The sequence below is a fragment of the Henckelia pumila genome, chromosome 2, assembly GCF_033568475.1.
Source record: "Henckelia pumila isolate YLH828 chromosome 2, ASM3356847v2, whole genome shotgun sequence".
NCBI classification, from domain to species: Eukaryota; Viridiplantae; Streptophyta; class Magnoliopsida; order Lamiales; family Gesneriaceae; genus Henckelia; species Henckelia pumila.
In genome coordinates, this window is record NC_133121.1 from 16,141,446 (window position 1) to 16,156,167 (window position 14,722).

The window sequence follows — 14,722 nt, forward strand, 5'->3', positions numbered from 1 at the left end:
AAAAATATAATTAATTATTGTACAAGTTTATATGTTTTAGGAAAAAAAAAACAAAAAAAAGTGATTATCTATGAAACAAAGAGATAGAGAGTGTGTGTGTGTAATTTTAGATGATAAATTTTAAATATATCAATAATCAATAAATATACAAATATTTTAGATATTTGGAGTTGTTTTTTCGATTAACATGGTATCTTCTTTCATTTTATTTGTTATTATAATGTCATTTTATTTTATATAATTTTAGAAAATAAATTTTAAAATTTTTAGGAAATAAATAATTTATTATTAATCAAAAAATAATAATAATTTAGTTAAAGAAGAAGGGGGAATAATAAGAACAAATTAAGAAGGGGGATAAAAAGAAAAAATTATATCTGTGTGACGTGAGAGAGGAGAAAAATAGTTTTTTTTTTAAAGAGAGAAAATGAGAGATGAAGAATGAAAAGAAAGACAAGAAAAAATAAAAAAAGAAAAAAGGAAACAGAAGAGAGAATGACCCGGGAAAAAATAAAATTCAGATGAGAGCATGTAGAATCGAACCCTGTTAGAAAATGAACAGGAGACAGCTTCGGCTAGAAAATAAACAGGAGAAAGCTTCGGCCGCTAAGCTGCATGAACTTTCTTTTATTTTTATAGGGCCTATATTATATATACTAAACTCATAAATATTAAATATATAGTACTAAAAATTTTTTAACTTTTCGGGGGGACCGTGGCCCCACGGGTCCTATGGTAGATCCGCCCCTGCGCTGCGCGATGCTCACGTACTTCCACGAGTGGCCAGATTCACATATTTGCTCCTTGAATGTTTTCTTAATGAAGGTAACACCGTTTTTGTTTGGAATAAAACTGCATTTAATGTCGTAACATTTAATTATGTAGAAAATTTTTCAGATTCAGACAATCAACTTTATATACATTAATATTGTGTGTAGTGAAATAATTAATATAAACTTATTCTCCATATTCAGGCCAAATAACTAAATAAGTATACGATGATCCGGCAGTGTGGGAGGAACATAACCGGAGCTCGAACCAACGTTGGTATCCATGTATTAAATAATACTAGTAGAATAACAGTTTTTAGTTACTCCATTTCACAAAATAACGCCGTAACTACACAATAAATATGCTTAAATAACGCAGGTAAGTACACGTAAACTGAATATTTTAAATACTCAAAGTCACTACACACACGCACACAGTACACAATAATGCTTACATAATTTTCGTAAAGTTTACAAAATACAAAAAATTAGTAATTCAGATTATGGGCAACAACTTAGTTGGTGTAGTAAATTTATTTTCTTACTTACACATAAGATAAAATGTTATTTAATGACAATTTAATTACAGGAATCATAAAAGACGAAGGAAGCTAATATATTCGGGTGGGAATTACGTACCTGATACCTCGCGAAAACAAACTTCTCAATCTGTGGCAGAGAAGAAGGAAGGTTGGAGCGGGATTATATATATAAAACGAAGAAATTTCTCAATCTGGGGCAAAGAAGAAGGAAGGTTGGAGGTCGTAATATAGAGGATTTTATGACGGTTTTTTATAAACCGTTGCAACATAAAATATATCTCAATTATTGGATCACGCAACGCACAATTATTGAAACATGCAACACAAAGCACAATAATGCGACCGTTTTAATAACCGTCACTCTTTGCAACGATTTTATATAAACCGTTGTAATTTATTGTTACGGTTTATAAAAAACCGTCGTATTATTTAAATATATATTTAATCAACCCATTTTGCGACGGTTTTTTTCAAAACGGTAGCAATACCTCCTGTTGTTTTGTAGTGTTGGTACACTATAATATTACTAGAGTAAATCTAGACTAGAGCAAAAGAACAAAAATTTGCTATTTAGCAATCAAGATCTTGACTTATTCTTATGTAATATATTTAAAATCTGTTTAAGATTTGCTTGAAATTTTTTTATGAATGTTGTGTGAGATAATGTGATACATTCAAACTACATTAATGTTGTATTTTATTAAAGTTATACAATCATTTCAGTTTTTATTTATTTATGTATTTTAAAATAAAATACAAACATCACACCCAATTTTTTTTTTAAAAAAAGGTTTTATTTCTCTTACGAGAGATTTCTGGTCTTATTTTATATATCATTCACAATAAATCAGCAATATGAATGCAATAATCGCCACTTTTTCAATCATTTTCTTTAATGTATATATATCTCCACAAATCGTATTGTAATCATTACAGTTTTATTCAAATGATCATTATCTTCTAAAACATATTATATTATTACCATTTTTAAAATTTTATACTACCTGGCTTTGATTACCATCCACATTACTAAAAATGTGCAGGTCTTGTGTGCAACAATCTCGTGTGTGCGTGTGTGTATATATATATATTCGTGAGATGGATTGATCCGCTTCATATTCGCAATGAAAAGTAATACTATTAAATAAAAATTAATATTTTTTAATCAAATCAACTCAAATTACATATACTTTTGCCATAAAAAAATAATCATTTTAACTCAAATCAGTATATATCACACAATATTTTTCATTACGTAAGTAAAAAAAAATTATACTATACAATGAAAATAATATTTTAACATAAAAATAATACTTTTCATTAGACCAAATATCTTTAACTAAAAGCAACACATATTAAATAATATTTCTTAATAACAAAACTCCGAAAAAATCATATTTTCACTTGAAAAAATAATACTTTAAATATAAAAATTAATACCACTTACGAGTCGGATCGAAAATTCATCTCAAATTGATCCGTGAGAGTGATGAGTATTTTTTAATACATTCAAAAACAATTTATCGTAAAAAGGCATTTGACTAAACTTATTAAAAACATCTTAGAAGCTCTAAAAACTTATAACCTCTTTAGAAGTTTATAATTTGTCAGATCTTATTTTAAAAATAAGTTGTTAAAATTGTTTGAACGAACTTATTTTAAACAACTTAAATATATTTATGTGTTTGATATTATAAGATAATTATCAAAAAAAGGTATAATACTATGAAAGTAATGTAAATAGTAATATATATACAAAAATATTTTAAAATTTATTATAAATGTTAAATAATGTTAAAAATAAAAGTAATTTATTAAAAAAATAAGAAGAAAATGATGAATTATATACAAAAAAATGGGCAGATGACATTGTGAGTATTTAATAAAATATATACGAATAATATGAATAAGTAAAAAAATATCAAAATAAAATATTTTTTGAAAAAATTAAGAATGATCCTACTGTTTTAAAAACAACGTATAAGCTGTCAAAATTTAAAAAATAATTACCAAACAAATTTAAAGAGTTCATAAGTTCTGAAACAACTTATAAGTTGTTTTCAAGAGCTTAAAAGCTCTGTCAAACACCCTCTTAATAAAATCTTACATGATTTAGCCGGAAAGTAATATCCATCTCGTCTTAAAATAATACTAAATATATAAATTTTATCTTTCAATATTATTAGTCATTGTACATTTTCCGAAAAATAAACACAAAATATTGAATCTATTACTTAAGTTATGTTATATCTTTTTTAAATAAAAAAAAAATCATATCTGATTTTTTTAATGTAGTTGATGCAACAAAACATTTACCTAAATTATAAAAATTCAAGGGATTGACAGAGTATTGATACTAAGTCTGTAGTCGTCGCTCCCATGAACTCAAAAGTAAAGTAGTGAATTGTTACCTATGTCATGAACGAACTTTATAGACTCTCGACCCATTGAAGTGCAGAGTGCTCTGCAAAAACCTGCAACACTCAAGTCCGCGCTACCAACCGAATAAAAAATACTTGTAAGCCCAAAATGGGTTAGTCTATGCTGCATCGGGAGTGTTTCTCCCCCTATTTCAATACTATTAGATCACGTGAGACCCATATATTTTTATGAAAATTGACATATGTCTTGATAATCCAATGGTTGATATTTGACCACATCATACGAGGAAAAGTATTATAGATGTAGCATAGAATAATTCGCACAAAATTAGAGCCTGCCTATCGAAATGAGATTTATAGACCTCTTGATGAATATGAAGCAAATGAGCTCTTTTTCTGCGCTTGGACCCTAACGAGCTTGACTTCTAATTTTTGTGGACTTTAGTAATGGACTAATTTATTAAAATTGAACTATTAGCGCTTAAAAAATTTCTTGTTATAATATCAGATGTGATAAATCTCTATTGATAAATAATGTGAACCCTTGTTCAATTTTGTTAAAACAGATAACTATAGTATCATTTTAAAAGTAGATTAAGAATAATTTTAATCTTTATAACGTTGGAAATGATAAACACCAATTAATAGACACTTAAATTATGTGTTACGGCAGATCGATCCGACAAACCCAACCCGAATCTAAGATTCTTCTCAATATCGCACCATGGTATTATATAATAGGCATTAAAAACAAATTTTAGAAAATACTCAAAAGTGAGTTGACAGGTAATATTTTAAATTCACAACCTCTATCATCATATTAACAGTCCATGATGTAATAATAATGGGATTCAAGAATACCTATAGATTGACATATACTAGTTTTCATACATTAACAGCATCCACAACATCTTGAGCAAAGCAACAAGAACTACATTCTCTGCTCTTCCATAGTCGAATTCGCGCTTGTTCGAAGGGAACTTCACTATATTTCTTTGGTGTTTGAGAAAAAAGGATCCCATTCATGAGGCTTCTCAGCTTGATCTTTGTCCAACAAAGCATACTTCCAGCTAAGTTCCTCAATAAAATGACCATAATCCTGCCCCTCAACTATGTCCCTCCTCAACTTTGTAACTTTCTTGATGATAGCTTCAACCGCGACATCAAACGCGTCTTTGAATGCATTTGAATCTGATCGAGGATCTGCATATATCAGCTGAGGGATTAGATTAATGACCATATCCCTCATTTCCTTCACTTGCTCGGCAGAAATTTGACTCAACCTCTCCTCTAAGCTAATATTCTTGATCCGGAAATCGTCCTCGGGTATAAAAACCGAGTATTTTGTATAGTTCTTCGGCAAATGCCATGTATATTGAGTATATGCAGACGCTGGATGGAAAAAGACAGGTATACAACCAGCCAACATGGAATCAAATGCTGATCTTCTTGTGAAAGAATCACCTTGAGGCTGGAGGCAGAAATGAGAGCTCTGAAACATTTGCATAACTCGACTAGGCGAATGGCACTTGCTCTCCCCAAGTCCACATTCCAAAAGTTCGCACAAATTCGAGTTTTTGCATTGTTGTATGATCTGGCCACGGATAGATTTCTGGTTTCCTGGCCGAGGAGCGCCCGCGAAGCAGAAGAGGTGTTTCCTTTCTTGTTTCCTCATTCTATCCAGCCAAATGGACAGATCAGAATCTTTTTCAGGATGGAAATATGTGGGATATGGGATTCCATAATCATTCATATGCCAGGGGCTCGATTCCACCACAAGAATCGACATGTTCTTGGCTGGCGGTAAGTGCAGAAGCTTGTTACCCCAATCCGAATGTTGATCGGTTAACCTCCTAAAATCCCATGTTATCCTACCCGCGACAAGAAAATGATCCCTTCCTCCCATGATCTGCCACTCTGGCCTCTTCACCAGCCACTCAAACAGAGCTAATGATGCGGCATCACGAGTCGTTACGTTAGGCCCCCAAAGGTATCTTGAAACATCGAATCCTGCATAGAAAGGCACGAAAATTGCAGCAGCTAGAGACGAGTCGTTCGTCAAGCACTTGTATCGCTTCATCCGGTTACTAAAGATCAAATCTAGAGCAAACTGATTCGTTGCATACCATCCGGTATCCGAGAAAACCCCTTCAACATTCTCTAATGGCGGTCCGAGACCGAAATTTGTAATGAACTTGCACATGTCGGTCCAGAGACTAAGACTCTTGCATTCTTTGACCATGTTCTCATTGAACATTGAAGGAAGATCATGAACATAAATATACTTTCCTCCACAAGGGTCACTCTTGTTCTCCACCGTCCTCAATGCGCTCAAAAACGGATAATCCACCGTCTTAGAATGAGTCCTATCTTTCGTTTTCACCGGTCCTTTCTTTGAAGTGAACCATCGAGTATTGCCAAATCTCACCTCATTTGGGATCACACTTTTCGGTACATCATCAACAATTCCTTCCTTCTCAGTCCGAATAACTTGTTTCACGGAGACGGGGCGACTAGGGTGATTCTTGATCGATATGGCATTAAGGGGAGCAGAGTTGGAATCAAACTTAGTATCATCAACACTTGTACCTCCAAGAACTATAAAATGAACATAAAACAAACATAGCCAACAGAGACATGAGACCAAAGCCAATAAACGAAGGCGTGAGCGTTGATTCTTGGCTTGCCCCTTCTCCATTTGGTATAATGAAGCCTCAAGACAACTTCGTATCAGACAACAAAAGCAAACAAAATCATCAATTCATAGAACTACAATACCAACTTTTCACTCGATTATATTACTGAAACAACTCATCGATAAAGAAAAAAAAGTATCAAGAAAAACCCAGAACTTTTACGTTCATTCATCATCAATCACCCACAAAACACTAACCATACCTCAGAAATCCAGATTCTGAGACAAATTTCAACGATACAAGGAAATTCATTTCAAGAATCGAATATCCAAGAAAACGGCTCCACGAATGATGAAATCGTCACGCGAAAATTTCGATCGAGCGAAACCCCGAAATAGCTTGATATCATGCTGATTTTGAGAAACGGAAAATTGTTATTATGATAAAGAAAAAAGAACCGGAAACTCGATGTCATTTAACAGAAACAAGAAACTGAACAATAATTGAAAAGATTAGAACTTTGAAACTCATAGTCAGTGACTAAACTTGTGAGAAGAAAATACACAGAGGAATTTGACGATAATGAAAATTTTCTACAAAACTAAACTGTCGTTCAAGATCTTCCTCCGTATTTATTATCATTGTTTGAGTAAAAATGGAAACATAATCAGCGTAATATAGTTGGTTTTGGTGTACGTGCACCGGGACTTGGTGTATTGGCCATTTGGTATTAACAAATAAGAAGCGACCATGTGGAGACAGGAGGATACATCTTGTATTTGTCGTGTATTTGTCACTCAATGAGATCCTACCGTGAGGTTATTGCGAAAAATTTCATCCTATTTATACAGTTATTGTTTTAATAGTGCATCTATAGGTGAAAATTTATCAATATATGTGATATCTATCGAAAAAAATAGTACTGAACCCCACATATATTGATAAATTTTTATCTTTAGATGTTCTTTGGGATAAACGCCTGTTTTTAAAATCAACATACTCTAAGGATATTTCCCTTATGGTAGATTTAGTTGCTCAATAATTTGTCACATCAGTCTTATAACATTAGTTATACACATATAAATAATCAAATTCATGATTTGAATATTATCCTTAATGCATGATCTCATTCTTACCTCCAATTATAACATTAGTGACACACATGTGTTAAGATATAAATAATCATATTTATGATTTGAGTATTATCCCTAATGCATAATCTCACCTCTCATTTTTCTGATGGTCAGACTTGAATTAACAGTGTGAGTAATGCGCCTAATGGCAATCAATTATTAAATTACTTTGAATTCTGATGTTTTTTTTTTTTTGGAGTAATGTTATATATATAACGATTTACCATATAAAATTCAATACAAAAATTTAATTTGTCAAATCTCATAATAAATTGAATGCAAATATCACGATATAATATCAAAAAATCTCATGATATAATAACAAAATATCACGACATAATTATTGTAAATATCGTTGTACGATATATTAGTTGTACATTTATCATTATTTTTTCCTCTCAAAATCGAGTAACTTTTTTGCTAATTATATATTTATCACAAGTTATTGTAGTGACACACGCATATATTACACCATAAAACTAAAAAATATTATCCACATATTTATTAATACTTTGTATATTTCATACTATATATGGACGTTTTAGTTAGTAACATTTATTTTGCCTCTAAACTTTAATTAAGCTATCAAATTATATACATGTTTCTCATTTCAATGAATGTAATTTCAGTTACACACAAAAAATTTCTATGAAGCAGTTTCACATACATGTCAATTTGTTATACGGATGAAAAATATTATTATTATTTATGTAAAAAGTACTATTTTTCATTATATATATAAAATCATGAGATCGATCCGTCATATATATATATATATATATGTGAAACCGTATCATAAGAGATTTACTCATCATCTTTCAAATTAAAATGAGTATATAAAAGACTATTTCAAAGATTGAATATTTAAAACTAATATCAAAAATATTTAATCGGGAATAAATAATCAAGGCAATAACATAGATACAATGAATAACTAAACAAGTTGTGAAGTAACTCGCGAAAAAATAATTTTAGGGTGAGACAGTCTCATTGATTTATATTCATAATACATATCAATTTGATCTATATATAAAGTAAATAATAATAATTTTGTAATAAAATGTAATACTTTTCATAGATCGGATCAAATAAGATATCTGAACTTTTGAGACCATGACTCGAAAGAGTTTTTTCTGTTGATCATTTTATATATAAAAAGAATATTTTGTATATTACTTTACAACTATATATTTTAACGAGAGTAAATATTTTATGAGACGGTTTCAAAGATTTATATTTGTGAGATATGTCGATCCGAGTCCTATGTAACAATGAAAAGTAATACTCGTATCATAAAAGGTAGTATTTTTTCATGAATCAAATCAGATTGTATATTATAATCTCTATTTTAAAATTGACTCTTGAGACCGTACGTCTTATATGAGCTTTTGAAAAAATATTTTCAAAAAGTCTTCAAAATTTTTGAAACATATATATAAACTCTGACATCAAAATCAAAAATTTGGAACAAAATATAAGGTTCAAGATCTAATTATAATAAAAACTATCCTCTCACTCCAAAAATAAAACATAAAATTGTGTTTGAAATTATAAAAAAAGAACATATATCGTTCTCAAAAAAATTATACTAGTTTAAGTTTAGTGGCAAATATATATGCTACACAATTTTCTTTTAACAAAGAGATATCATAGGAGACGGGTCGACCCGATCCTATATTTACAATGAAAAGTAATATTTTTGATATAAAAATAATATTTTTAATGGGCCGGGCCAAATAGAAGACCTCTCTCACAAAATCGACTCGTGAAATCGTCTCACAAGAGTTTTGTTTTTGAAAAAAAAAAATATTATTTATTTAAAAAGGGAGTTTTCCCATATTGTTACATTATTTTTATCGAAACACAAAAACTCCTGAAACGGGATCACTGGTTAATTATATAAAACGAATATCTTATTTGTGTTATCAACGTTAATTTTTTATGTCAAAAATATTACATTTTATTAAAAAATATGGACATAGTTGACCCCTAACAAATGATCGTCTCATATGAGATACTTTATCGAAATAGATAAAATCATATTGAAACGTTATTTAAAATCCGTGAATTATGAAAAACCCCGACGTAAATCCAATCCGTAATTACTAATTAGTAAACTTAAATGTCTGTAACAAATGATCGTCTCATATGAGATACTCTTATCGAAAATAGATAAAATCATATTGAAACGTTATTTGAAATTCGTGAATTATGAGAAACCCCGACGTAAATCCAATCCGTAATTAGTAAACTTAAATGTTTGTGTCAAATCACGCAAACATAAAAGCGTAGGACTTTCGATATTTGACTAAAACGTACTCGAGACATGATTCAATAAATTACATAACTAATATAAATAATTGTAATACAAATCTGTCTTTAAAAAAAATAAAATAGAAACTAAACTTTAGATATATATATTTAACTGTTTTCCCCCTGAAATTCTTTTTTAAAGGGTTGAAATCTACAGTTAAACTTATTAAACAACTTATAAGCTAGTTTAAAAACTTATAAGCTCTCAAGACTTATTTTATAAATAAGCTATTAAAGTATTTCAATAAATTTATTTTAAACAAATTAAAGAGATCGATGTATTAGACATTATAAGATCTTTTTATTATCTTAATTATATGATATGTACTATGAAGATTATTTGAAATAGTTTAGAATTTTTCATAAACTTTATTTAAAAAATAAAACTATTCTATTTTAATTTAGAAAAATCGATGTGATTTGAATTTTTAAAAAAAAATATTTAATTTTTATTGGGTGAAGAACATTCTGGAAAAGTAAAATATTAAAAATATTTTTTAAAAAGTAATAAACTATCAAACACCTTATTTTAACCGCTTATAATATGTTTGACCAAATTGTTGCCAAATAAATTTGAAGACTTATAAGCTCCGAAACAATATATTTATAAGTTGTGTTTACAGAGCTTCTAAGTTTTTTTTTAATGGCGTGGGAACCCGCAGCCGCTATCTTTCGGTGTGCACTGGGTAAACCCCCGAACTAACGTAATAGCCTACGTTAGCCAGGTAAACCATACTAGAAAAGCCCTGTGTGACAGGCTAGTCATATATGGAGCTTAGGAACTCATCCAAACGCTAAATAATTTTGAGTATTGTGAAACGGTCCCATAGATCTTTATCTGTGAGAATGTCTATTGATTTTTATCCGTGAGAATGGTCAACTCTGCACATATTTACAACAAAAAAGTAATATTTTTGGCATAAAAACAATGGTTTTTTTATATGTGACCCAAATAAGTGAACAGTCTTACAAAATCGACTTATGTGATCGTCTCACAATAGTTTTTATGAATAATTTGTGAGTTTGCCTCATGTGATATGGATCGACCAGATTCGTATTAAGAGTAAACACAAAAATTTTTGTGAGACGGATCTTCTAATTAATTAGGTCACTCATGATATTGTATTACTTTTTATGTAAAAAAATATAAGTGCAAGTTTTCTTTAAATCCCCAACCCAAACATATTTTTGCATTCAGTTCCTGTAAGAAAAAAGTATGTTTGAACTCTCTGATTCACACAAAAATGTTGTTGCACTCCCAGGGCTCACATGTTTTTTTACAAGGAAAAATCATTACAAAACATTGAAAATATGATACTAATATATGATATTTGAGTACTAAATAGTTTAGATATGATAAAAAGATAAAATTATAGGTACACGTGTATTAGTAACTGTAACGTCCCAATGTATCAAGACTGTAACATCCCAATGTATCAAGACAAGTCTTTCCAGCGTGCTTATGTCCTCACTCACACTCACACTGGAAAACTTTCCAGGGGGTCACCCATCCTAAAATTTCCATAAGTCAAACACGCTTAACTTTGGAGTTTTTATATGATGAGCTCCCGAAAAGAATATGCACCTTTTTTATATGAGTAATTCATATGAAATTTTTTAAGCTCTCCTAACTCTGCATTCACATACCTACACAGTCTCAGAATCCCTCTCATTCCGATAGGATCGGTTCGTTCATGTCTACCTCCGCCTAGAAGCCTAGGAGCCGCTCATTATCCGTGAAACCTCTTGGCATCGGCGATCACTCCCTGCCTCTTCAGCCCCAGGCATCACATGCCCACCAGCTTCCGCTTTGTTCGTCCCCGAACCATACCGTACTAATAGAGGTCGGCTTTGATACCATTTGCGCCCCACTGTATCAAGACGAGTCTTTTCAGCGTGCTTATTTCCTCACTCACACGGTAAAAAGACTCGAACTAATAAAATGCGGAATTTTTTTTTTAAAAAAAATAATACTATACATATATGCCCATACATATATGTATAAATATTAAAAATAATACTAATAAATAAAATTCTTAAACAAAAGCTTAAATAAATAATAAACATTTAACCAATAAAAATCTGAATTCATGCAAAAATAATAATATTATCTAAGTAAAAATCCATAAATCATGTATACGGAAATAATCATAATAAAAATATTTCTCTCAACCACTGAAAACTGAAAATATGAAGCGTGTTTTAAAATCCTAAAATAAAATAATTCTAAGCATGATAAATTCTCATGGCGACAGTCACGGGGTCCACTGCCGGCTTGCTCATACGTCCTCACCACCAGTAGGAGCTACAAAAAGATCATCATGCTCACCTGCACCATATAAGTGTAATGAGCCTAGAGGCTCAACATGTCTAAATCTTTATAACAAGGGTTAAAATAATGCATCACATAATCTGATAATCATACTAATATATATACGTACATGAACATGTATGCATGATAAAAAAAAATATCTTGAATCACTGATTAACATATGTAACATCCGGTATTTTTAAATACGTAAATCTGCATGCATAATTAGGGAATTTAATTATTTAAATTTTAGATTTATGGGTTAAATAATTATGTGAATTATTTGTGCATGATTTAATTTATTTTTAAGCATTTAACCCATAATTAGTGATTTTTATGATTTTTAGTATTTAATTGTTTTGATCGCGTAGACGGGACCGTGGACGGAGGAGATGACAACTTTCTATCCAAATTATTTTATGAGTCTTTTTAGAGCCCAAAAATATTATTTTTAGTTTTATTTCCCCAATATTTTTAGTATTTAATTTTATATAATTTTAGGAGTCCGTTTTTATTCAAAATAAGCCAAAATAGTGACTTTTAATTATTTTTAAAATTCCCTTAATTATGTATTTCGGGATTTTTAAATTTATTATCAGATTTTAGTTGTTAGTTAGAGTTTTTTAAGTTATATATTTTAAATTTAATATCCTTATTAATATTTTTATTATCCTAAAACCTATTTTAATTAAAAACTTAAACCTAAAACTAATCTACCCAAACCCCACGTTAATTTCCCATCAGCCGCCTCCCTCCCTACTATTCATCATCCTCATCGACCGAGACACCTCCAAGAACACCATAGCTCGATTTTGAAGCTTCCAAGTCGGTTGTCATCGCCCCGTCGTCCCGAAATCGTTCTACGCACTCCTTTCTCTTCAAACTACGGTGCAAGTCATGTTTCTTTCTCAAAAATTTCATACTATATCAGTGGGTAATAGTGTGGGTGTGTATGCATCAGATTCTTTCAAATAATTTTCAGAAAAATGATTGATTTTGTGGGTTGAAGCTTGTGTATTCGTGGTTTCTTCATCTCACGTTTTTATCACTCTTGGATCGGTACTAGCTGCTGGTCAGGTCCAGTAGGTGGTGTAGAAGAGGTCTAGGCTAGAATGACTCGAGTGGCTCGAGCCAAACGAGCCTAGAACCTTGGTAGAAGAGTTCGGCCGAGGAAGGTGCAGATTAGGGTTCTCGGGAAGGGGGTGCTTGGCTCTGTGCGTGGGCTGCATGGGGTCAGGGCTAGGGTCAGGTTCGGACCGCCCAGACGTGGGCTACGTCTGGGCGGCGGCGCTCCGGCCAGGGGTGGCCGGAGCAGGCCGGCGGCAGCCAAGGAGCGGCTGCTGCTCACGGCCGCAACAGAATCGGGAATAGGGGGTTCGGGCTAGGGTTCCAGGGGGCTTCCGGGTCGGGTTCAGTGGTCCGGGTCAAGTCAGTGGGTCGTGGGTCGTGTTATTAGGGTCCGGGTCCGGGTTAAGTTAGTTGGGTTCGGGTATTTTATTTTTAAGTTAATTAATGAATTTAAGGGTTTAATTGGGTTAATTAGATTAATTTAATTAATGGGCTTCACTTAAGTTTATTATTTGGGCTTAATTAATTTAATTAAGTGAGTCCAATAATTTTATGGGCTTTAGGGCCCATGGAAATTATTGGGCCAGTCTTTGGGTTTTTGGGCCCAATGGGCCAGATTTAAGTAAATGGGCTTGAGTGTTAGAACCAGCAGTCCAGTACAATCCATGAGAAATTGCATGTGTCCTGAATATATATTTAATTATTTTTATGCATTGAAGATTATTTTTATATTTATATGTTAGTATGAAATTAAATTAAATATATATGAAGGACACACATTCTATTTAAGTACATGCATTCATGAAATAATTTTATGTATGATTTAATGTTTAAGGTTGAGTAATAAGAAAATATTTTATGTTGGAAGTTGAAGTAGTGTGACAATTTAAGGGGGATTCGTCCCCATATGTGAACTATTGAAGGGCAGTTTACTGCCAATTTAAGAGGTGATTCGTCACCGCCACGTACGTTGGTTTCCACGCTGATCAGTATTTAATGTATGATTTAAGATTACACTACGGATACAACCATGCGATGTTAGAAAATAATTTGCTCAACAATATTTATGTATTATGTTATTTAAGTTAATTTAAGTTATGATTTGTTATGATATTTTTTTAAGCATGCTCATTCATGTATATGTTATGTATTAGTAGTAAATTGATTTAAATTATTTTGAACCCTTGTTATGTTAGCATGTTGGGCCTCTAGGCTCACTACACTGGTATGGTGCAGGTGAGTTCGTAGAGGAGGATGTAGTACCCACCGGAGGCGAGGACGTATGAGCAGACTGGCAGTGATCCCCGTGACCGTGTTAGATGTCTGAGTCATGTTGCATGTTTTTGAATATGTTAGCATGTTACACATTTTTAAGTATTTTTCAGTGGTTGGGTTTGAAATATTTTATTTAAATACTTTCAGTGCATGCAAACTTTAATCATTTTATTTATGCAGTATTTTAATTCAATATTTGACTCAAATATTTATTTTATTAAGGAATGCATTTTTATTTGAGTTATTTATTTATTTATTTATTCTTAAATCTTTTTATTCTGTGCATATATGTA

General features: G+C 31.4%; 1 protein-coding gene across 1 annotated transcript; it reads right to left on the minus strand.

Moving 5' to 3' along the window:
• Positions 1–4,494: 4,494 nt before the first annotated feature.
• On the minus strand, positions 4,495–6,947 carry LOC140884131 (xyloglucan galactosyltransferase MUR3). The gene is made up of 2 exons (XM_073290805.1): positions 6,592–6,947; positions 4,495–6,416 (listed from the first exon to the last, which is right to left on the minus strand). The coding sequence occupies exons 1-2, from the start codon at positions 6,639–6,641 to the stop codon at positions 4,679–4,681; spliced, it is 1,788 nt and encodes a 595-aa protein (XP_073146906.1). The 5' UTR covers positions 6,642–6,947; the 3' UTR covers positions 4,495–4,678.
• Positions 6,948–14,722: the final 7,775 nt, after the last annotated feature.

What these genes read in the sequence shown, in the direction of transcription:
- LOC140884131 (XM_073290805.1), bottom strand. Translation starts at nt 6,641, where the DNA reads ATGAATTTCCTTGTATCGTTGAAATTTGTCTCAGAATCTGGATTTCTG. An exon ending in TCAGAATCTGGATTTCTGAG is followed by an intron (nt 6,417 to 6,591) that starts GTATGGTTAGTG and finishes TCTGATACGAAG; the next exon opens with TTGTCTTGAGGCTTCATTAT.